The sequence below is a fragment of the Brachycentrus maculatus genome, unplaced genomic scaffold (assembly GCF_059751285.1).
Source record: "Brachycentrus maculatus isolate JH-2025_06_01 unplaced genomic scaffold, ASM5975128v1 h1tg000211l, whole genome shotgun sequence".
Lineage (NCBI taxonomy): Eukaryota > Metazoa > Arthropoda > Insecta > Trichoptera > Brachycentridae > Brachycentrus > Brachycentrus maculatus.
Genome location: NW_028280962.1, coordinates 120,159 through 146,767, shown reverse-complemented (window position 1 = coordinate 146,767; position 26,609 = coordinate 120,159). Strand labels below are relative to the sequence as shown.

The 26,609-nt window shown below is 38.1% G+C and overlaps 2 protein-coding genes across 2 annotated transcripts in view; one reads left to right on the top strand and one right to left on the bottom strand.

Annotated features, from left to right (window-relative positions):
- Positions 1-4,510: 4,510 nt before the first annotated feature.
- LOC148307062 (uncharacterized) overlaps positions 4,511-26,609 on the top strand; it is a 30,284-nt gene continuing 8,185 nt past the window's right edge. The window contains exons 1-2 of the mRNA XM_088263958.1: positions 4,511-4,845; positions 24,229-24,364. Of these exons, the coding sequence (XP_088120084.1) occupies positions 24,345-24,364 (20 nt within the window). The 5' untranslated portion in view covers positions 4,511-4,845; positions 24,229-24,344. The remainder of the gene's footprint in view (positions 4,846-24,228; positions 24,365-26,609) is intronic.
- On the bottom strand, positions 11,100-16,337 carry LOC148307063 (uncharacterized). Its single transcript, XM_088263988.1, has one exon. The coding sequence runs from the start codon at positions 16,335-16,337 to the stop codon at positions 11,100-11,102; it is 5,238 nt and encodes a 1,745-aa protein (XP_088120114.1).

Sequence of the window (26,609 nt, the reverse complement as noted above, 5' to 3'; positions counted from 1 at the left end):
AGTGGAACGGAAGGTCTGCTGACGACAGTCAGCAGTCCGGCTTCTCCTGAGGAGTGCAACGTGGTTTCCTCCCAGCAATGAGCAAATGCGGAGTTCCCGATCGTCCATACTAGATTATCCCTCCTGTTCCCAACACATATTTAAATAAAAACATATTTATTTAGTTAGAAGAAACAAAAATCCACTTAATAATCTATAAATCTTGTACATAAAAAGCAAGATAAATAATAAATGCAATCCCATTTAATTTTTATTTTCTTGCGAAAATTTGGCTTAATTTTGTATAATTAAATCGTAGTCGTTCGGGAGAAAGTGACCAACAAACAAAACGTAAAATGTTCAAAAGGGCCATTTAAGTCACTTTTGCTTGGCAAGAAAATAAACATCAATGCAGTTAGTCATTTTTACCAAGTCAATATATTATACTTCCAAGTTTAAAATCGCTTTGGGATTTTTTCAGGGCAATATTAAGCAAGTAAGACATCAAATTGTCAATAATCACGTTTTTGTAAAAATGTACTTAGTCACTTTCTCCCATATGACTACGAAATATTTATGTAAGTCAAGAACATTCTGTATAGAAAAATTAATATCATAAAAAACACAATACAGGAATAAAAACGATTTAATTTTATGCAACTTAGGACAGTTCTGCGTTCTAGTGACGAAGGGATCACACAATAATTGGCCAATGCCCAGAGATTCATATTCCTAACTCAATACATTTCTTCATGTTGGGATATCCTCGAATTCATGGTATAAATAACTCATATTTAAAACGAATCTGTCATCTGTAAATAAATATTTGGCATTCACAAAGTTTGTGAATCTAATAGTTTTTTTTTTATCGCTCAGTCATGTGAAATTTCTTTTCTAGGTTCACAGTCAGGTTTTGGCCATAAGAAGAGGTTCATGGGAAAAGTAAATTTGAGAACCACTGGCATAATCAAAATTTTATTTATTTAAATAAAAAATATTTGTGTTTTTATTATTTACAAAAATACTTCCATTTCATACTATATTTTATTATTATTAGAACTTCATTATTAGAAAAGGTATCAGTTAGTTTTTTTTTGTTTAAAACCTTTTTTCCATGAAAACATTATGAAAATTGTAATATATTTATATTCTTACTTTTTCTCTTTTTTTTGTGTATATTAGGTTAAAATCGTTAAAAACAATAAAAAATATATTATAAAAAAAACTCCGCTGACAAGATACACAAGGTGGCTTGGTGGGTCTCAGCAAAAAATGTACTAAATATGTAAAAAATGTGATTTAAATATATATAAATAAAATAAATGTATCCACATATGTATATATATATATATATATATATATATATATATATATATATATATATATATATATATATATATATATATATATATATATATATATATATATATATATATATATATATATATATATATATATATATATATATATATATATATATATATATATATATATATATATATATATATATATATATATATACATATATATATATATATATATATATATATATATATATATATATATATATATATATATATATATATATATATATATATATATATATATATATATATATATATATATATTGTCCGCCTCCGTAGTGTAATGGTCAGCACGCTCGGCTACCGTTCTGGAGGTCCCGGGTTCGATTCCCAAGGGGGGTAAAATAAATATAAGCGATTTTTTCACTGTCATATTTATTCAATATTACCCTGGACTGGTACCTGAAGCGGAGGCTGATCACCTTTCCTTCATGTGTAAAAAAACGATCAAGATAACACTGCGTTTATATGACGCAGTGCCCTATGCACCATTGGGGTGCGGATAAGGGTTTTATTATTATTGTTATTTATATATATATATATATATATATATAATCCATCAATGAATATGCAACCGCATACATTTTCATTGTTGTCTTTTTTTCCATTTTATACGAATGTACTTACAAATTGAACTTTCAATAGCGACCAGATGGTCGTGACAATCCGAATCCAGATGATTCGGATTGTCACGGCCAAATATAAATACTAAAATACGAAGACAGGAATAAATTCTCATTCGTACAGATGAAATGCGTTTCGGAGTCATTTCGCTGCACTTTCTCAAGGCGAATCCAATTATGGAGGGCTCGAAGCCGTGCAAAGGTCAGGTGGGATCGGAAATGCCAGATATTTTGTTTATTCAACCGCATGCATTTTTATTGTGAGAATTCTGAGCATCACAGTCAGGATGTTGCCAAGGCTGGTCATTAACTGAGCAAGATGATGATATATATGTTTATTCACGTCTCAATATTGGTGGGAATATGGAAGTCTGGGTATTTACAGGTGTAAAACTCGAGTAAAGATGACGGCAACCACGAAATAGGTAAAAAATTCCAATAATCTTTACGGATAAAGCGCTTTGGACCAAACTTACTTACAGACTATAAATATATATAGATATATACATATAAATATGTGAACATATATATATATACATATAAAAATGTTCTTCACACCCTTTCCGCACCCAAATGGTGCATAGGGCACTGCATCATATAAACGCAGTGTTATCTTGAACAACACATGAAGGAAAGATGATCAGCCCTCCGCTTCAGGTACCAGTCGAGGGTAATATTGAATAAATATTAGTGTCAAAAAATCACAAATATTTATTTGACCCCCCCTGGGAATCGAACCTGGGACCTCCAGAACGGTAGCCGACACTACGGAGGCGGACAACTTACTTACAGACTATATATATATATATATATATATATATATATATATATATATATATATATATATATATATATATATATATATTATATATATATATATATATATATATATATATATATATATATATATATATATATATATATATATGTATATATATATATATATATGTATATATATATATATATATATATATATATATATATATATATATATATATATATATATATATATATATATATATATATAGATATATATAAATATATATATATATATTTATTTATGCAGATTATATATAAATACAGTATTTGCAACGACCTTGGCTTTTTTCTGCATAGTGTAAACGAAGAAGAAAATAGGTAAAATAACAATACATAAACACTAAATACTAATTTTCTTATGTCAAAAAAGAAGCATAAGAAGGCCGTGGAAAACTTGGCACAATTGAGTATGTCAAATACTTGGAGGCGACCGGGTCAGGAGTCGAAAGAAATAATCGGCAGGTATGTATGAAAAGATGTATGAGTGTGGAAGAGGCGAATAATGTTTCTAAAGACAGGGGGAACGCCATTGCATTCTATTCTCTCTGCCTAACCCTGCGGGGAAACGGCTTGATGGTTAGTTAGTTAAAAAATAAATAAATAATGCAAAACTTATTTCGATTTCGAAACGACAATTTTTTTCTTCAAATCCAAGTTGACATAGGACTAACTAGAAATCTATAATGAAATTGAATATGTTAAAAAAAAACTTAAATTCTACTTTTGCTTTCTTTTTAACAAGAGCCTACGCATGACTGGGCTGCAGGTTTCTAAGAATGCTATGTGTGCTATCAACAAAAAAACCTGTTTTGCTTGAAGATGTACTAATGCTGCATATATGTAGAAGTGTTAGTGAGGTATACTCTTGTGTGAGTTTGTTTACGACATTGTTTACAAGTTGTCCAAACCGAATCACTCAATGCATCGAGCACTGCTCTAAATTGACGAACCATGGATTTTTTTATATGCAACCTTCAAATATTAAGAAGTAGTTATTAAAATAATATATAAAATGATATAAAGAATGTAAGACAATACTATAGAAACTGAGTTCAGTAATGTCTTCTTTAGGGTATATTCAAAAATAATGTATATATTGGGGATTTTTGTTGTTTTTTAGAATATATTTAAAAAAAATATCTTTAATTTTTTTTAAACTCATTGCCTTTCAATAACTACTTTCTTTTCAAAACCATTCAATTGATTCGACGAAAAACTTATTTTTGTAAATGAAAAAAACGGTGTTTTCAAAAAGTTTTCAAACCCTAATCGGCACCCCAATGGTGCATAGGGCATTGCATGGTATAAACACAGTGTAATCTTGATCGTTAACACATGAAGGGAAGGTGATCAGCCTTCCGCTTCAGGTACCAGTCCAGCGTAATGTTGTATAAATTGTATAAAAAAAATCTCAACCCCCCCCCTCCTGGGAATCGAACCCGAGGCCTCCAGAACGGTAGCCGAGCGTGCTGACCATTACCAGTTATTTTCAAAACCATATAATTATTTCGAAGAAAAACATATTTTTTCAATGCATAGTCGGTGTTTTAAAAAAAATAACAATTGCGTAAAATGTATTCTGGATTTAGAGAAAATTAAGTTGCGACTTAACGAATACTAGGTCTTAAAGAAAATTAGTTTTAGGCTATCAAATATACCGTCTTAAAACACGAGTCAAGTATTAATCAAATCGTAGCATAACCAATAGGATAGGCAGTTCATTTCAGTTGATTTCACGATACCGCGGCGGATTGACGTCCATTCGGCAAATTATTGAATCCATGAAATGTATAAAACACAACAGATTCTTGCGAGAATTGAGTGAAACAATAATAATTGTATAAATAAGTTATTAACAGTAAAAAATAAGTGTATAAATAAGTTTATAAAGAGTTATTTAAAATAAATTAAATCTACCATCTTTTGAAGTGTTTTTACGATCATTTAAACAGCCTCTGTGAAGTTTTACATTGTACGGTTTATAAAAAATACAATTCGTGTTATTAAAAGTGGAATAACGATAGTTTAATTGGATATACATGTATATAAGTACTGTAGACGTAAGTTGATTATTTTTTAATGACTAAATTTGGTCTGATGTTGAAGTTATTTTATTTTAATAATAATTTGATTTTTCATTTAGATTACTTAGTAAATACCACTATTTCTTAAAAGCGAGAGTAAAATAACAACTGTGTAGATTTTTCCACATGAATTTAATTTGACCAGCAACCGGGTTTCGTCGTAACCGACATCATCACACTGGTCCAGCCTATGTATATAAAATGCAATTCCACCATGAAATGTCAGTAACTACATAACCTTAATTCTTAAAATCCATTGTTACTCGTGTTTTGATGCATTCCGCATCATTTTCAAACACTGTACCAAACACGAAAATGATGCGAAACGCATCGAAACACGTGTCACAATAGATTTTTAAGGAATAGTGGTATTTACTGAGCAATACTTAAATTAAAAATGGATATATTCTCAATATTATTAATATTTAAAGCATTTACTTTGTGGTTAGTCATTTTTACTTATTTTTTTTTTACAAAAATGTTAATAAAATTAGTAAATAACCACTCACGGTGAGTGGTTATATACTAATTTTATTAACATTTTTGTAAAAAAAAAATAATAAGTAAAAATGAATAGATTTTATCATCAAGTGACTGCCGAATCAATTAATTAAATAATTATTTGAGTTTTTGCCTGCATAAACAACCATAAATAAATAGTATTTAGTTTATTATGCTACTGATTTTTTGATCTGAAAAAGCTATTTCAATTATGTATACATTATTATATTTGTCAAATTGATAATGCAAGGCGAAAAAAATTGCAAGGCGAAACACCTGTCACAGTTATTGAACTTATTTCGACTAAAATTTTATTGATTCAATACTCTTTTATTATGCAATCCAATTACGTACAGTCCAATATGATTAGTAATGAGGAAGAATATGGAAGTCTGGACATTTACAGGGCTGACTACCTCGATTGGTGAATGTTACACGTGTGTAAAGTGATCACTTAAAGCAGCCTATGACGGTCGTCAGCCCCGTAAATGGCCAGACTTCCATATTCTTCTTCATCTTTGATGAGATGTCAAAAAATAATATGAAAATAACTTCTGTAATTGGAGATAATCCAGATTTTGTGAACAAGTATTTGGACACACTCAAAATGTTGTGAATAAAATAACTGTCAAGTTTTAATCTTAATGTAGTTGGTAAAAAAAGGATGAAAGCAGGTTGAATGCAGTCGATGTGCGATCCCTCAGTCGAATGTACGGCAAAACATTGTATGATAGATGTTCGAATGGTAAATATAAGGGAAGAATGCAAGGGTGAATCATTTTCGATAAAATTAAGAATGGTGTGTTAAGGTTTGGACATGTGGAACGTGGTGAGTGAGAAAATAACGGTAAAATAAATTTATGAGGCGAACGTAATTGGAAAAAGAAGCAGAGGAAGATCGAGAAAAACTTGGCACGATCAGGTATTCCTAATACTTGATAACGGCCGGGTCAAGAGTCGGAATAATCGGCGGGTATGTATGAGGAGATTGCATGAACTTGGAAGAGGCGAAGAATGTTTGCAAAGACAGCCTGCCAATGTACTTATTAATTTTCTGTACATGAAGTTTAAATAAGATATATAAGGTAAACGGCTATAATACTGACCTAGTTATTGTCTTAAGCTGGCCCATATTTTTAACAAATTTATTGAATTTTAAAACAGATTGATTTATTTTTTAATTTATTTATTTTTTAATGGGAAAGTTTTCTTACAAAGTTAAAAATAATAGTCAAAAGTCAAGTGCATTTTTTGAAATCCACGCAATTAACAGTTAAATCTAAGTTAAGTTAAAATAAGGTTACATGGTATTTCTTGAGATGTCAAAATTGCTTCCGTATAAGATCCGGAAATACGGTGAGAGCTTTCAATGTTCGTTGTATGACGTTAACGGAAATTATCGGGGAAGGTTTTTGTTGCTTTTTGTAAAATCCATATTGAACATGAAATCAAGATAATTTGGTGATTGGTCGATCGTCATATCATATTTCATCATCCACACCTCAATGAATGACGCAGAGATTCTGAAAATGTATGTTTTTTCCATACAGCAATCAACAACCTCGGACATTTCCTGGTATTCGGGTCTCGTGAACACAAATTACATATGCGTTTGACCGCATCATGCTTTTTTCTTTCTATGTACAACATTAGCGGTATTCTGTATTCCTGTTAAAATTTGACCTTGCAACTTATAGTCCATACAAACCAAAAACTTGGACTATTTTTACATTATGTTTTGACATCTCAACATAGATGAAGAAGAATATGGACTTGTATGCCTTACTTCTAAGAATTACTGTGCATCTATTATCCACAGTAAAAGGACTAAATCATTTTTCTTGTAAATAACTCGTAGTAGAAATTGATTGCATATTATTTTTTGACATCTCAACGTAGATGAGGAAGAATATGTAAGTTAGCATTTATGGGACTTACGACCGTCATAAGCTGGTTTAAGTGATCACTTTACACACGTGTAACATTCACCAATTTTACACATGATTGATAACCACACTACTTAAATGCTTGAAACTTCTAGATATATCGATTTAACTCGTAACACAGTGCTTGAATTCACTAGACTTTATAGAGACATCTATGGTGGGATTAGGGAAGCTTTTATTAAGCAGAAACTCTTAATAAAAGCTTCCTTTGCGGTGTCCGCTCTGCCTTGGATCTCAAATCGCTCACTCCTTTCAACAACGTCATATATCAAAAACTTGATTTTTCAGAAGATCGTTTTTAAAAATATAATACAATCTATGAAATATAAATATCAAGCCACTTATTGAACTTTTTACTATGCAACAGATCTTTTTAATTAAAACCTGAATGTTTTTTCTCCATTTAATAAATATTAAGTATATATTTTTAAAAATACCTTTTAAACACTTTTTGCCCTGTAGCGGGAAAATATTAAGTTAAAAATATGCCGCTTTTGCTGGGATATAGTACATTTTCTAGGCATTTGACCTTTTTTGATAAATGACGTTGTTAAAAGGAGTGAGCGATATGTCAGGATGGGTCGCACACAGGTTTTATATATTTTAATTTTGCTGCCGATCTTCATGTGCCAATATATAACATACATTATATGCAACATTTGCCGGATGTTTGGCTCCATACGTGAATATGCGTTTCTGGCTTTGTATTGTTAAACACATAAATGTAAGTAGCTACCTGTTAAACAAAGTCTAAGCCTTCATATTCCTTTGTTTGGCCTTATATTGATATGATAATATCTTTTGGGAGTATTTCAATTATTTGTTTAACATATTTGATTTTTTTTAATACAAACCTCAGACAAAAACCTGGCTTTAGCTTACCACAACTGGAACATGTTAATGCAGAAGCCACCCAACTCATAATCGTGACTTTTCAAGGCCTAGCAAGTCGCAACTTAATTTTCTCTAAATCTAGGTAACATTTAACAGGACAATCACTACCACAGCATGCAAACAATACCACTCTTAAGGGTACTAATATTATTAACATTTTTGTAAAAAATAAATAAGTTAATATCTCTATTAATAATTTTTGTGGGGCTATTGCAAAATATCCGTCGTTGACAATTTGCGGCCTTCGAGACATATTTAAGGTGGTCTGACATTTGTATCGATTGCATTTCATTGAGAGTCACAACATTACATCACACATCATACTTATGTACGAGTACAGTCATTGTTTGTGTGAGCTCAGATTTCTTCCACGGTTGAAAGGGGACCCTAATTAATTCAAAGAAATGGTGAACGAATGAATCGATACAAAAAGGTTTATTCAACAATATTATTATGTTTTTGTTCAACAAAGAAATATTTGTGTTTTATTATTTACAGAAATACTTCAATTTCATAGATTTATATTATCCACTGACACTTCGTGATGGAATTGCATTTTTAATTTATTATTAGATTAAAACCAATATTTTTAGCTTTTCCACTTTTTTATTTGACCAGCGACCGGGTTTCGTCGTTACCGACATCATCAGACTGGTGAGAGGCTTTACAAATTTGTATGTTATATATAAAAGAAGGCAGGAGTTGATAACCATGATTTGATATCAAATCATGGTTATCAACTCCTGCCTTCTTTTATATATAACATACAAATTTGTAAAGCCTCTCACCAGTCTGATGATGTCGGTAACGACGAAACCCGGTCGCTGGTCAAATAAAAAAGTGGAAAAGCTAAAAATATTGGTTTTAATCTAATAATAAAAAAAACTTCAATTTCATACTATTTCTGTGAGCCTAAGCGGCTCATTATTAGAAATAGGTATCAAAGTGTGGTAGAGTGGGTTCGAACCCAGAAACTCCGCGAGTCCGCGACACTAACCACGGGAACACAACCCGACACTTGAATAATGTTATAAATATAAACGTTGTTTTTGATTATTTTGAGGAAAAACAATAAAAAACGCAAAGCTGAAATGAGAAATTGAAAAAGTGGCACTGAAAAAACTGATCTAAGGCGTAGAGGTTCGGGAAATTCATAAAAGTAGAAATATATGGAAAACTAAGGCACTTTTATTGAGGTCATATTTTTTTTTTTTTGGTGAGTCATAAGCTGGCCTAGCACCCCTTAAAAGGAATACCTTGGATTATATTAATTTATTGACATGTCGAGTCCCCCTGACGTTGAATATCACTTGTGAGAATGTGTCTATATATCTACAGCTGCTGCTAAGCTGGCCTAACACCCCTTGAAAGGAATACCTTGGATTATGGAAGTTTTTTTAGGCTTACACGCTGCAACTCAAGGTTTGGAATAAAGATAAATAATTCAATCAAAAAATCCACGCGACCACTGCACGGTTAAAAGAAAACAGTACATACCTTCTTCTATATGGATACAAATGCAGTCAGAAAATACAGTCATCATAATTTATATGTAATATCCCAAGATTGGACTTGTTAGCCTCGAAGTTTAATATTCTCCTCGTATGAAGGTAATAAAACGCTTGCATAAAATACAATATCATTTCCGAGCACACCGTTTCCTCGCTGAGGTAGGCAGCGAGGATGGAACGCCACACGCGTCCTCCCTGATCAATCACCGAACAAAATCTAACTGACTAGAACCATAGAAATGGGCCAGATTAGAGATTGGGCAAAATCAAACAATATGTTAGTATTATTTTTTGACATCTCATCAAAGATGAAGAAGAATACGGAAGTCTGGGCATTTACGGGGCTGACGACCGTCATAGGCTGATTTAAGTGATCACTTTACACACGTGTGACATTCAACAATTCTACCCGTGAATGTTACACGTGTGTAATGTGATCACTTAAACCAGCTTATGACGGTCGTCAGCCCCGTAAATGCCCAGACTTCCATATTCTTCTTCACCTTTGATGAGATGTCAATGTACGCGACGCGGCGACTAGGCAATCGCGCCGCAGCACAAAGTACTGTAGATGCCGCAGGTGCTGGCGTCAGCGCAGAGCGGCCGGGCAAGTCTCAGTCCGCGGCCGCGCTCGACGGTGAATCTACCCGCGTAGAGATCCACCGAAAGCCCAGAGATCCCTTGCGATCGCCGGCGAAGGCGGTACGTAGCACCGGCAGTCGCAACCTGCACGCAGCAGGCAACCGGGTCGTAAGTCCGGTATCGCTCCGTCGGGTCGTCGCGGCGGCTCCGTCGTCGTCCAGTCCGGGTGCAGTCAGCTCCAAAGTAAATCCGAGTCCAAGTCCAGGGGGTAGCGGCGGTCGAATGTTCCTGAGGGGCGATGAGTCCGGGCGGGCAGCGAAGTCGGGAAGAAGCGGGGCGGAGAGAAGAAAACGCAGCGGTAGTCGGTCGAAATCTGATTTATTAACTTGAATACACCCCTATATATACCCGCTCTGGGTGCCTCGCCGTAGCGCCGCCCGGCCGTGCCTGACCAATCGCGGAGGGGGGTATGTCCGCCAATCACGGCGTAGAGGGAGCGAGGGCATTCGCGTACCGTCTCCCTCTAGCACGTATAAGGACATCCCCACTCCGCTACTTCGGCGCAGTCGAGCGCGCACCGCAGAGCAGTATACACATTACAATATATTCAGTCTTATAGATATCTTAAAAATAGCTTAATCTAACCTAGAGCTATTTCTCTCCTCGGTATGGGCAAAGACCACCCCCGAAAGCGACACATTTCAGTCTTTATTGAGGGGGTAGTACATTGCTAACACATACCGAGGTCCCTAAGCTAATTAATTCTATTTCTAAATCTACGTTTTCTTTACGTCGGCTACACTCCCCCCTGCCGAGGAGGCATCCTTGCGCCGACGTTGTCTCCCAGCAGCAATACGGCGAGCTTGATGGCGGGTCTCGTGTATGTTCCGGCGGCTGTCTGGACCCTGGCGCTCCTCACTTGTCCGTCCTTCCCCGGGGTGACTGCTATGACGCGCCCCCGCGGCCATTCGTTCCGCGGCAGGGCTGCGTCCGTGATCACCACGATGTCGCCGACCCTAATAGGTGCGGCAGCCTGTTGCCACTTTCGCCTCTGTTGTAGCGTCGGAAGATACTCCCGCATCCATCTCTTCCAGAAAGCATCCGCTAGCTTCTGTGCCACGCGCCATTGCTTCTTCAGGCATATTCCCGGCGGTACGCCTCTGTAGTCCGCCAAATGTGGTTGGGCCCCGCTCGACCCGATGAGGAAGTGCATCGGTGTCAGAGGGGCGGCGTCTCGGCTATCCAGCGAAACATGTGTCAGGGGGCGAGTATTAACTGTATACTCGGCCTCCGCTATCGCCGTCATTAGCGTCTCCTCCCGAGGGTACTGTTCTTTAAGTATTGCCATCAGCGCCCTTTTTACTGACCGGACGAGCCGTTCCCAGGCTCCCCCCATATGAGGTGCCGATGGCGGATTGAACACCCACTCGATTCCCCTCTTCGTGGCCTCGTTTTGGAGCTCGGGATCATCAGCCAGTCCTCTCATGGCGTCCGCGAGCTCCTTGTCAGCTCCCCTGAAGTTAGTGCCGTTGTCCGAGTATATGGTACTAGGGTGCCCCCTGCGAGCGGCCATCCTTCTCAGCGCCTGTATCGTCGAGTCGGTGCTCAGTGACGGTGTGACTTCTATGTGCACCGCCCGCGTCACCATACACGTAAACAGGGCCCCGTACCGTTTCTCACGTCGCCTTCCGATCGTGACGTGTACGGGCCCGAACATGTCCACCCCGCAATGGGTGAACGGCCTGACGTGATGATCCAGGCGGCCGACTGGCAATTGTCCCATGAGCGGCGGCTGCGGTCGCGCTTTCTGCATCCTACAGAAGCGACACTCGTAGATTACTTTCCTCACATTGGTCCGCAGTCGGGTGATGAAAAACTGTTGTCTAATCTCGCCGAGTGTTCGCTCCGTGCTTGCGTGCAGTCGCGACTCATGGTAGTGCCGGATCATCAATCGGGTGTATGCGTGTGCGCCGTCTAATATTACTGGCGCCTTCATGGGCTCGCTCACAGCGGGCGCTTTGGTTATGCGCGTCCCCATTCGCAGGACGCTTTCGTTATCTAGGAACGGGGTCAGCCCTATCAAGCGGCTCCCCCGCGGGAGGCACTCCCCCCGTCTGATTGCAGCTATCTCGGCTTGGTAGCTGTCTTCTTGGCATATCCTTATCCATGCCCTTTCTGATTCCTCGAGCTCCTGGACCGTGAGCGTAGCGCTCCCCGGACTCCTTTTTCGGCACCGATTTACAAACCGCAGTACCCACGCCGTAGTCCGGATTAGACGTCTCCACGACGAAAACCGTAATTCGTCGGGGAGCATTGTCATAACGATAGCGCTGTCCGCGCACTTAAGCTCCACTTCTGATTGAGATGCTGCCGTCGTCACCTTGAGCGGCGGCCATTCATCCCTTCCTCTTCTAATAAATTCTGGCCCGCTGAACCATACACCGGTCGGCGATATGTCCGGTATCTCGCCGTCTCGTGTCCCGAGATCAGCCGGGTTCTGTTTCCCTGGAACCCACCGCCACTCACGAGCCTTCGTGAGCTCATCTATCTCCCCCAGGCGGTGGGCCACAAACGGCGTGTAGATGCGGGAATCGCTCCGGACCCAGCACAGCACCGTCATGGAGTCCGTCCAATAGAATGTTTCCCGCAGTTGTACGCCGCATTCCTTCTTGATGGTTGCTGCTAGCCGCGCAGCTATAAGCGCGGCCTGCAATTCCAGGCGTGGAATTGACAGCGCCCGTAACGGGCTCACCCGACACTTGCTGGCCACAAATGTCGCCCTTTTCCCGGCGGCGGTGTCCTCTACGATATACGCAACGGCGCAGCTAGCTTGTTCCGATGCGTCGGAAAACACGTGCAGCTCTACCTGCTGGCCCTTGCTCGTCACGCGCCGCGGGATGGCGCACTCGGTCTCGCGCAGTATGTTTATCCAAGTGCGCCACTTATCTGCCTGTTCTATGCTTATCTCCTCGTCCCACCCTATGTGGGATCGCCAGATATCTTGCAGTAGAATCCGTGGGCGTATCGTCAAACACCCGACGAACCCGAGCGGGTCGAATATGCTCATGACCTCGCTCAGGATTTTCCTTTTCGTTGGCCTCCCGGCCGGGACCTCCCGTGACGCCGCAAACTTGAAGCGGAACTCGTCAGTCACCGGGTCCCATTTTATCCCCAGAACTCTCTCAGTCGTCGAGGTTCCGCTGATAATGTCTCGCGCGCACTTGCCCCTCAATTCCTCGGGGATTGTTTCTAGGACTGCGGGATCGTTACTCGCCCAGTTCGCGAGGGTAAACCCGCCCCGCTGTAGAAGTTCGCAGACCTCTCTGCGCAATCGAATCGCATCTGTCGTGCGATCCACAGCATCCATGTAGTCGTCCATGTAGAACTTTCGAAGCACGGCATCTCTGGCGGCGGGCATGTCCTGCCCGTGGTCTTCCGCGACCCGGTTCCGCACATATTGGGCGCTGCTCGGGGAACATGCAGCGCCAAACGTCATAGACGTCATAACCATCTCCCGAATTTCCTCGTCGGGATTATTTCGCCAGAGGAACAGCTGCGCCCGCTGGTCCTCCTTCCTTATCTTTATTTGGAGGAACATCTCCCTTATGTCCGCCGCCAGCGCGACCTTCCCCTCGCGAAATCGCATGATATTCCCCACAAGCGATGAGAGGAGATCCGGTCCATTGGCCAACATGCCATTCAATGAGGCCCCGTTACAAAAGCTGGCGGCGTCGAACACAATACGTAATTTGTCGGGCTTGTTTACGTTTGTTACTGCGAAGTGGGGGAGGTACCATCGCCCACTCGAAGTGTCCTCTATTTCGGCCGTTGCCAATTCCCGCGCGTACCCCTTGGCGAGATATTCTTCAATCTTCCTTCGGTAGGCCCCGGCGAATTGACTATCCTTTCTGAACTTTTTCTCCAAGCTTGAGAAGCGGTTCAGCGCGATACGGCGATTGTTTTCCAAACAAGGCCCGCCTTCCTTCCATAGAAGCCCCGTCTCGTACCGCCCTTCAGGTAGGAAACGGGTCGTAGCCTTCATGACCTCTATGGCTTGCGCCTCCTGGCGCGATATTTTCGCTGCAGCGCATATTCCCAGCGCATCCACAGCATAGTTCCGCTGGACTAGCTCTTCCAGCCTCTGGTCCGCACTTAACGCCATCAGTGTATTGACGCAAGTCTGGCGGAATCGCCCCCCATGAACGACCGTTCCCAGGGCCGTCTCGGAGGCGATGTAGTTCCCGCAATTACGCGCCTCTCTTGACACAATAAGTGAGGCGTTGTCCTGGCCGATCAGTAATTGCGGGCGCACATGCTGCACCCTACCATCTATACTAGCCACCGGTTGTGGCGGTAGATGCAGCTTCCGAATCGTGTTTGCACGGAGCGAGAATTGTCCCTTCGCAGTCCCGCGCACCTCCAGTGTCACCTTCCTCGAAGTTGCATCGGTAACGCACATCCCGCCAGCACCGTGAATCCTCAATCCTCGGGCACCCCCTGGTTCCGCGATGTCGTTGGCAATCTTCGAGTCCAGCAGTGTTATGGTTGATCCCTCGTCGAGCAATGCATAGACGTCCGCTTCTCCGCGCGGACCGCTTAGGGTGACGGGGATCACCTTCAGGAGCACTGGCTCCTCACGAGCGTGCGTGCTCGTAACCAAGTTGTAGACTCGGGAACTGTGTCCGGAGTCGATGTTCCTTTCGCTCGTACTCGCGGCTTGTCTCTCGTCCGCGAGTGGTCTAGCGCCCCCGGTGCCGGCAGCAGCGGGCGAATCCCGGCGGGCGCTGCTATCTGGCGCTCTTATGTCTGAGTCGGATCGAGCTTCGCGCACTTCGGCTCGATCCCTCGTATGAAGTGTTTTGTGGTGCGTTCGGCGGCACCCATCGACGCCGCACTTCCTCGTATTTTTGCAACTCACATACCGGTGAGTATTCGCTAGACACGCGTAGCACAGATTTTTCCGTCGCACTATGTTCCATCTCTCTGTGACACTACACTCTAGATACTCCTGGCAAGATTGCAACCAGTGGCTCTGTCCGCACAAAACACATGACACGACACTATTCACATTTTTCTCCACAGAAATCACTGTATGCACCTGCTCCCGCTTGTGAGGCTTCTCGCGCTGTCTGTCTTTTCCGCTATATACGTGCGGCTCTATACCGCCGCCTATCATTGCCGATTCCGTCATGTCTTCCAAAAACAGCGCGAAATCCTTCGCGGTGGGCCTTGTGGGGTCTCCCCTTCTGCTATACCACCATAGAAACTTCATACACAGCGGCAACTTGCTCACTAGCTCGCTTAGCAGCTGAGGCGTCGACATGTAGTCCCCGCCGAAGCTTTCCAAGGTCGCTATCGCGTTCCGAACTGCACTCGATAGGTCCACTAATGCCTGCGTCGATCCGTCGTTCTGTATGCAGCGGAGTCTTCTCACCTTTTCCAGTAGAGATGACACAACGATGTCCGGCTGACCGTAGTGAAGTTCTAACGTCTTCATTATGACGCCTACTTGGCTCGGGTCCACGAGTAATGATGATACCGATTCTCTAGCTCGTCCCTTCAATGCGCGTTGTAGACGCAGGAGGTTCTCCGGATCCGAAAGGCAGCACATCTCCGTCGACTGAGTGTACTGCGATTTGAACGTGGCCCATTCCTGCGGCTCTCCGGCGAAGACGGGTAAATCCTTGGCAGTGGACTGGCGCGCGATCAAAGCGCCGACCCTGCTGACGTCTTCTGGGACTGAAGCCGGGCTCCTTCCTTGCGAAGCCTCTAATAGTACCGCCATCCTCGATAATACTGTCATGATGTTGTCCATGTCTGTTGTACGCGCCGCGGGCTCGGGATTCGCGTCCGCGCGTCCGCGGCTGCTCTCGACGTCTCGTAGTGTAGCGCGGAGATTTCGAACTTGCGTTCTTAGCCTTTGGACGGTGTCCTCTGACGAATCCGATTCGACAGAGTCTCCTTCCATTGGCGGTTCTTCTCTGGGTGGTGTGCCTCCTCTCCCTGAGCGAAGCGATGGGGTTCTCGAAGTCATCTCTAGGCGCTCTGCGGTGAAGATCCGGCTCGAAGGACCAACTTGTACGCGACGCGGCGACTAGGCAATCGCGCCGCAGCACAAAGTACTGTAGATGCCGCAGGTGCTGGCGTCAGCGCAGAGCGGCCGGGCAAGTCTCAGTCCGCGGCCGCGCTCGACGGTGAATCTACCCGCGTAGAGATCCACCGAAAGCCCAGAGATCCCTTGCGATCGCCGGCGAAGGCGGTACGTAGCACCGGCAGTCGCAACCTGCACGCAGCAGGCAACCGGGTCGTAAGTCCGGTATCGCTCCGTCGGGTCGTCGCGGCGGCTCCGTCGTCGTCCAGTCCGGGTGCAGTCAGCTCCAAAGTAAATCCGAGTCCAAGTCCAGGGGGTAGCGGCGGTCGAATGTTCCTGAGGGGCGATGAGTCCGGGCGGGCAGCGAAGTCGGGAAGAAGCGGGGCGGAGAGAAGAAAACGCAGCGGTAGTCGGTCGAAATCTGATTTATTAACTTGAATACACCCCTATATATACCCGCTCTGGGTGCCTCGCCGTAGCGCCGCCCGGCCGTGCCTGACCAATCGCGGAGGGGGGTATGTCCGCCAATCACGGCGTAGAGGGAGCGAGGGCATTCGCGTACCGTCTCCCTCTAGCACGTATAAGGACATCCCCACTCCGCTACTTCGGCGCAGTCGAGCGCGCACCGCAGAGCAGTATACACATTACAATATATTCAGTCTTATAGATATCTTAAAAATAGCTTAATCTAACCTAGAGCTATTTCTCTCCTCGGTATGGGCAAAGACCACCCCCGAAAGCGACACATTTCAGTCTTTATTGAGGGGGTAGTACATTGCTAACACATACCGAGGTCCCTAAGCTAATTAATTCTATTTCTAAATCTACGTTTTCTTTACGTCGGCTACAGTCAAAAAATAATATGTTCGAGTTATTCGATAGACATTTGCCATGCATTTTTTCTTTGTACATTCGTCTGAGAGAACACATTTCGACTGCGTTCAGTCTAATTTCATTATTCTCTTGATATTGACCATGAAAGGAGAAAACCAATCTTCACACACATTGTAACCCACGAAAAAGAATAATTTTGCATGGGGCTTCGACTGCCCGTCTGGCATATCGACGTGCCCTATGTAAAGTGCTCTAACTACATTTTTGTTAATTTTGAGATATTTGGTGTATGTTATCAACTGACCGTAATCTACATATATAAAAAAACAAAATATATAAAATAAATTACGCCTAGTTTTCAGGCGTATAACACGCTATCTACATCGAATTTTCAAACGCTAACTACTTAATTTTGATAAAGCATTAAGTTTTGAAACGATTTAATACATTATTTTATCATGTTTTTGAATGCATAATACTAGTTTAGAATTTCAGATAAAACCGTTAATTAATAAAAAATAATACAGATTTGCAGATACAGTACTTTACGTAGGGGCCGTCGATATTGTCCTCATAAGATCAACACGTGACTCACAGTAGGCATGCAGTCGTACGTCGCCCTTCACACGGGTCAGTTTCCCTTTCGACCTAGACACCTGAGCGTCCGAGTCAGCACAGCTCCGACCTTCTACATACAAGATAAATATGCAACACAAAGTCGAATTCCGACACAGAAAAGGATCCGTGTAAATAATATAAGGTGAACAAACGTACTCCGAATCGTAACGAGGTCGAAACTAATCATTCGTCTGCTCGTTTTATTTATTTATTTGCTCTAGAATTACACAGCATTACATTTTTAAAAATATTTTAAAAAATAGTTCCATTAACAATAACACTGGTTAACAATGATTTTGTAACTGAGATTTTAATAAGTGATTTGGACTAAGTCAATCGTTCTTATTCAAAGTCTTTATGGTGACAAGCTTGTATCACGTCAAGTTTTGATGTTACAGTCATATTATTGTTTGTATGGACGCCATACGTTGAAACCGTAATAGTGGTTCGTATCTAGACATGCTTTAGTCTAAGGTCCAAGGGATTAAAAAAAAGTAATGATTATTATGGAGTAACTGTGGAAATATATAAGTTATCAATATTAAATATGTTTATTTGTATATACATATATTTATATATAAAGAATAAGATAACTTTAGTCAATATTAGAATTAAAAATATGCATAACTACTATCTAATCTGACGTGCTACATTTTATTTTCTTTCGTTTTTGAATTCAGCTACGCAAAGTGCATAAAGATCAGGTATTTTTATGCCAATTAAAATAAAGTAAATTGTTGGCCAGTGTAATTACACAATTAAAAAATTGAACAATTCCACATTAATGTTGTAATTATTAAGAGATAGAAGAGAGTGTGTGTGTGTGTGTGTGTGTGTGTGTGTGTGTAAGGGTGGGAGTAAAAGGGTGGAGGGTATGGTATAAAATATGGTATTTTTTTAGAGAATAGAGAGGTAACATGTCTTTCCATGCCCGATTTAAAAAAAAAGAATGGATTAAGTTTTGTGCTGACATTTCTTAGTGGAACTACATTTTATAGAATGAAATAACAACTATATATTTACACCAGTCTGGTGATGTCGGTTACGACAAAACCCGGTCACTGGTCAAATAAAATTTATGTAGAAAAAACTGTTTACTTAGTTGTTATTTTATTCTAAAGAATGTATATTGGATATTTATAATATTTGCATATATTATTTCGAGAAATAAAAATACTTTGTGTTCTGATCCACTCACATTTTTATTAACCAACTAGTTTCGGCAACAACCTGTTGCCCTCTTCAGGGTTAAGTAATAAATGAAACCCTGAAGAGGGCAACAGGTTGTTGCCGAAACTAGTTGGTTAATAAAAATGTGAGTGGATCAGAACACAAAGTATTTTTATTTCTCGAAATAATATATCAATATGATCCACAAAGTTAATGCTTTCAATATTCAAAATATATAATATTTGCTTTTTAAAATATATAAAAAGAGAATATTTTAAATATTATTTCTCGTATATATATTTTTAAACTCGTTATCTTTTAATTAATATTTTCTTTTTTAAAAACCGTTTAATTATTATAAAGAAAAATTTATTTTTTCAATACAAAAAGTTACTATAATTTCATATAGTACTTGATTGATAAATTTTAGATCGAAAAATAAATATAAAACTATCATTGTTTGCTATTGCAAAAACAACTCATCGAATTCTCGGAATAAATTATTAGACTACGAAAGAGGTACAAGTAGATTATTTCATTTTTAATGCACGAAGTCACATCATATCCGATTCCAATCACAAAACCACATACTGCAATATTCTATGTACCTACATACTACATAAATATGTACAATAGTATATTCCATCTCCTCCTCCCCTGACCCCTCCTCTCTTTCTTAAACTTGCTACCGAATTCTACCTATTTATCATTAGAATCCTAGAATACTTTTTTGTCTAATTGTTAATTAATTGTTTCTTAGTTTTTTGATAAAATCTATTACATCAGGCAATAATATGTATTAACTTTTAAAAACGTCTGAGACATTACTATCTGTCATTAGAATCCTAACTGTCGATCAAACCTCCTCCCTCTACCTCCTTCCCTAATCTCCCTTCTTCCTTTGCCCTCCTTATTATCGTCTTTTGTTAATTTATGTTTCTTTTTAAATGTCAATTTGTAATTTATGTTTTTTTTAAATGTTCAAGTACTATCTGCCCACTGATTGCAAACGGCTATATATGGTATCAAACGTTTTGATCAATATCACTAGTCCGTCTTTGGTCGGTTGGAAGATATTGCTTTTTAGCAATAAGCCCGCCAATGTACTTTTTATTTTCTGTACATGAAGTTTAAATAAATAAATAAATAAATAAATAAATAGTACGCTGTATCAAAGACATACTTAAAACCACATTATCGAAATATTACATAGAAAATGTTCACATACCTGATTTCAGGAATTTCGTTAAAATTTTGAACTAGCTGTACCCGGTCACGCGTTGCTACGGCTCAGTCCGGTTTAATAAAAAAGAAAATATTCTTGTACATTAAAAGCAATGCTAACTTTGTGGTATGGTAATATAACACTCTCCTTGTCATTTGCGGGTTATTCCTTTTAAATAAAAACAAATAAAAAAAAATCATCATTCACTTTGTATAATACCAATTTAAAAAAATACTTTATAACTACCGGTTTCGGAAAACCATTCCATCAACAGGTCAACTGAAGACTAAATTATTGTAATCTCTTATTTATATAAAACTAACTAACCATCACGCCGCTTCCCCGCAGGAGTAGGCAGAGATAATAGAACGCCACCACTCTGTCTTTGCAAATATTATTCGCCTCTTCTACGTTCATACATCTGACCAATACATACATACAAAATGACCACTTTCAAGTATTTACATAAAACAAAAATATTATTACTAAGTCAATATAATTACACAAAGCTTGTGATTATACAACATATTATCAGCTGTCAAGAAGCACGCTGTTCGTCACGTCGATGTATAGTATTGCTGTTACGTTCAACATATAGCGCTGCCATGTAAAACGTAATGCTTGAATCACTAGAATTTCACGAGAGACATATATTGGTGAGATGGATGTATCTATGACGGTCGTAAGCCCCGTAAAATCCCAGACTTCCATATTCTTCTTCATCTATGTTGAAATTTCAAAAAAGAACATTAAAAATAACTCCTTTAATTGGAGATAATCCAGATTTGTGAACAAGTATTTGGACAAACTCAAAATGTCATGGATGAAATTTTTTATTATCTTTTTTTTAATTATTATTTTATATCGTTATCTGTAATTACTTATCTTTAATCGTTTTTACAGCTTTGATGACTTTGATATACCGTTTACTTTAATTAATATCAGATTACACGACAGAGACAGAATGTGTAATCATATAATCAGTACATTATTTTAAGGAGGTAGTCTTTTTTTGTACAATTTTTTTTTAAATTTAAGTTTTATTTTGTAAATACCACTATTCCTTAAAATCTACTGTGACACGTGTTTGTGTGATGAGATTTTAAGAAATAGTGGTTATTTACTAAGTAAAACTTTAATTAAGAATGGATAGATTTTACCACAAAGTGACTGTCGAATCAATAAATGAAACCAAAAATTTAACCCATGAAATTAGATTCTGGCTAAAGATATAAAGACGATGGTTTAAAATAATAACGGGTTTGATACTGTTTTTAACTACTTTAGGTGAAGTATTCTACCTGCAGATGGCCTCTAAAAATTAATGCTTTGCGGGTAACGTTTTTTTTTTAAATATGTATTTTTATTTTCAATTGGTCTGGGTGTTTTCGTGATGTATAGTATCTTCCTTCCTACAGACAAGAAGTACGGCTGTCCAAACTTAAAACACAGTGAGGGACATTTTTTGTAGTACGTTTTTTTTGCATTTTTGGATTAAGTAGACTTAGACCAAAAATGCAAAAAAAACATACTACAAAAAAATGTCCCTTACTGTGTTTTGAGTTTGGACAGCCGAGTAGAGGCTTTGCGGAATACCATTTAAAACAAAAAAACAAACAAACAAAAAAAAATATCCTCAACCAATGTCATACTTTTACAGTAATCAAAACACATATTTAAACGTTTATTCTACTAATTTTTATCTTCTTCTTTTACTTCTGGCATCTAAAAACTAACTTATTAAGTACCCACCGCTTCTACGCGGGGGTAGTCGGAAAAAATAGAATGCCACACAAATCTGTCTTTGCAAAACAATATTTATCTGTTCTACATGTATGAATATGCATCTCCTCATCCAACCCGCCTGTCATTTCGACTCCCGACCTGAACTCGCCCAAGTATTTGAAATACTTGATCATGCCAAGTTTTCATCGGTCTTCATCCGCTTCTATTACCAACCACATTCGCCTCATAAATTCTTTCTTCACTTAGATGTATGGTTCTATTCTCCTCACATGCGCATACCGTCGTCTTCTACCTTGTCTTCTCCACCTAACGACATCTTCGATCTCGCATATTTCCCTTATCCTGGTGTTCCTTGTTCTATCTCGTAGACTCTTGCTAGATATGATCTTTAGTCTTCATTTCTGACGCTCTTGGAGCGTTTTTTTTAAATGAAACGATAAATTAAAATTCTTGGTTTATTTTTAGATTGAAGGTAATTGCTATTTTTAGCAGTAGGTATATTTTTTATATACATACTTATTTCTTAATTGCTATTTTAGGTTTTACATTTTTTTCTATTTCTTTTGGCATGGGTAAAAATGGTGAATGTTGTAGTGTGTAAAGTGATCACTTAACCGCCCTATGACAGGCTATAAGCCCTGTAAATATCCATACTTCCACATTCTATTTCGTAAACTCTTGCCAGATATGCTTCATAGAGTCTTCATTTCTGACATTTTTATCGATAATGCTGATCTCAGTCTTGCACCTTGTCGAATATGATAATATATGATTGATCGCTATTCATTGGAAGCTCAGTTGTGTTCAAACAACTTTTGTGTGAACTCTACTCTTAATGTGTACTTAAAAAATAAGATAATAAACCCGTTCTCAGTCACCTGATAAACGCCGTGTCACGAGATTAAATAATAAATAAACGCAACCGCGATAATTGTACAAGAATTAGTGTCCAATGTCGAGTTGTCCTTCGTGATTTCTTCATTATTCATCCATGGCTGAGATGAGTGTTTACATTTTTTTGCTAACAAGCTCTTAAACACCAAAGTGAAAAGAAAAGTAAGGATTATCACAGACTATTGAAAATGCCATAACTAGGCGAAACAATTGTCACAAAATTGATTTTTATGTGTTTTTTTAACAATAAAATACAACTTAGTAGACTCAAAAAATCAGTGTTTGATTTGACATTTAATACATAAATTATCTCAATCGATAATAATTACTTGAATGTTTTTCGCAGATACTTTGTTGTAGATTTTATGAACTTTGTAAAATCAAACTTTTTATTGAGCCTTTTTTTCTCCAACCAGTTTCGACAAGAACCTTGTCATCATCAGTGTTGAACATGTACTTGTTTAAACCTGATGATGACGATGTCGAATACCAATAAAAAGTAATTAAAAACAAAGTTGTTTAATTTATAATTTGTTTAATTATAATTTCATTCGTTAATTGGTTAGGCAGTCTTTTGTGGTAATATCTAAAAATCATTTAAATTTTACTTTTGCTTGTAAATACCACTATTTCTTAAAATCTACTGATACGCATGAATGGTATTGTATTTTTTTAAAGTTGTACTTAAGCACTGTTGTAGTATTCCTTTTAAATGTTGGTTGTTATTTTAAGAGATTTTAGCCGATAGGCAGATATATGTATATATATATATATATATATATATATATATATATATATATATATATATATATATATATATATATATATATATATATATATATATATATATATATATATATATATATATATATATATATATATATATATATATATATATATATATATATATATATATATATATATATATTTATATATGTGTGTTTTTTCTCTCTTAATAAACAACAGTATTCATAATAACATATTTCGGTAGCGTAAAGGCAAAGGGGTATATCTGTCTCAGACCAAATTTTACAGGAGAGCAAAAACAGACTTGTGAAATTTAATAACTCATCTGTTTTATGTATTTTTATATGTACATATCTTAATAAAACTAAATAAGTATTGTAACTACAGCTTTATCCTTTTGCCAGATTATTGAATACACTATTTTCGACATTTTGTGGAACAAACTTAGAAAATGAAAAATTTGACAGATATACCCATTTGCCATTACACTACCGATATGTGGAACTATTTAATTGGCTTCAATCATTGTCATCATCTTACTATTTTTTTATGTACAAGCTATATAATTCCCAAAAAAAATGATACAATTTTGGTCCACAGTTATGACTGCTCCAATAGGCAAACTCCTACCATTCTGACATCGGGTGACTGCCACACATGGTCACCGCTGAAGATCCAGAAAGACTTGAGATGAATCATAATACAAAGGACAAAGGATGTGCAAATGTTTCCAATCGTAAGACAATCATTTTTTTATGCTAAAAATATTTTTATTGTGCTTCATTTAGTCACGTTTGAAGATATCGAAATGAAGAATGGATAAAAATCACCACAAAGTGACTGCCGAATCAATTAATGAAGTAATTTTAAATTATTATGTCGTATGTTGTTCGTCTATTAAACATGATATTTATCCTACAGTCAAATTACAATATCCAATATATGACACTAATGAGTTTTCTGACATCTAATTTAAATATATAGATAATATGGTATATATGTACGTAGGCCGCAGGGTTTTCAAAAGGTTTTTACATTTAACTTATTAACTTATATGTAAAATCCTAACATATCTGGCAAGAGTCATTGATTTACATATCAAGGCTACAAGACCTTAGGGTGGTCAAGTGATCACTTTACACACGTGCAACTTTTACCATTCTACCCATGACAACAAAATAGAAAAAATTGTAGAATCTTAAATAGCAATTAAGAAATATGTATTTAAAAATATACCTACTGCTAAAAATAGCAATTACCTTCAATCAAAAAATATATCAAGAATTTTAGTTCATCGTTTCATGAAAAAAAGCGCTCTAAGAGTGTCAGAAATGAAGACTCTGGCAAGAAAGGAGGATATCTAGCAAGAGTCTACGAGATAGAATAAGGAACACCAGGGTTAAGGGAAATAAGCGAGATGGAAGATGTCGTTAGGTGGCGAAGGCAACGAAGGAGACAATGGTATGCGCATGTGAGGAGAATGGAACCATCCAGACTCCCCCACTTTGCACTTTACGTAGATACAACCCCAAGGTAGACGACTCCCAAGCAAACCACCAAAGAGATGGATTGACAGCTGGGAATCGACATCGTAGGAGGGTAATCCCTCTTAAAAACAGGCCACAATGCTTACAACTGGCAGAAAAATAATAAGAAAGAGAATTAAAAAATGAATGCATAATTAATTAAGTATTTATTTGTACATATCGCTCACCGTTCAAGAACGTCATATGTATATCAAAAATCATCTATTTTAAGTTGCGCATGTTTTCCGAATGCCCAGAAAATGGACTATATCCCAGCAAAAGCGACATATTTTTAACTTAATATTTACCCGCTGCAGGGTGTAGTGTTTTTCAATTATACTTAATATTTTTCAAATGGAGAAAAAACATTCAGGTTTTACTTAAAAAGATCAAATAAAAAAAAAGTACACAGTAAAAAAAGTTTAAATAAGTGGCTTGATACTTTTTTTTTACATTGTATTATATTTTTAAACTTTAAAAACGATCTCCTGAAAAATCAAGTATATTGATTTATGACGTTGTTGAAAGGAGTGAGCAATATATATTTAACAAATAAATGGTAAATAAAAGTTATATATACCTACATAGATGGTGCCAAAAACTCGCATGTGAAAGGTGTTAATTGAGGAATAAATACTACTTCCATAATTCGAGTAGTGTGGTTGTAAATCATGAATAGAATGGTGATTGTTAGGTGATCACTAAATCTGCCTTTAACAGGTCATAAACCATGTAAATACCAAGATTCGAACAATCTTCTTCATCTTTGTTGAGTTGTCAAAAAGTTTCTAATAATTATTTTATTTATTGTTTTGGCATTTACTTTGTGGTAAGACATGATGATATTATTGAAGAAAACACTTGTTTTTAAGATGGAAGCCTAGCTTCCGAAACTAGTCGTAAAATAAACTCAAGTGGTAAAAAAACAAGTGTTTTGTTTAATAATATTTCTAATAATTGTTTGAAACTCCCTCGCACTCGTATACTGTGCGTCTAATTTCGTCTTTGTAGATTATCTCTCTACCTGCACCTAGATGTAATAATTTTTTTGCTTGCTTAAATTGACTTTCTAAATCTCTTGCATAATATAGTAATTAGATACAATTATCGACTCGACTCCCACAATTTGCATTCTCCATTTTCCTCGGCAATTATTATCACCTGCTAACTAACTCACTGTGCCGACATCATATCGTGGGTGTACTGGCAAAAAACGTTAACTCCAAAATATGCAATTTCGACTAATGATGCATATTATAAATTTTCAACGTTCTATTAACTGGCAAAATACACCAAGGGCGTGTGTCCACTACACGGAAATACGCGGAATTTTACGGTCTGGCCTGTCAGTTTAAAAAGCGTTTTAAAACGATGATTGGCTTGGATTGGCTTGCGCTTTTGTCCATCTTTCTTCGGATCGGAGCTCTTGATCGGTGCGTGAACAAGTTGCGCGTA

Bases quoted from the DNA above. Each gene is read 5' to 3' on its own strand.
- LOC148307063 (XM_088263988.1), bottom strand. From the start codon at position 16,337: ATGACTTCGAGAACCCCATCGCTTCGCTCAGGGAGAGGAGGCACACCA.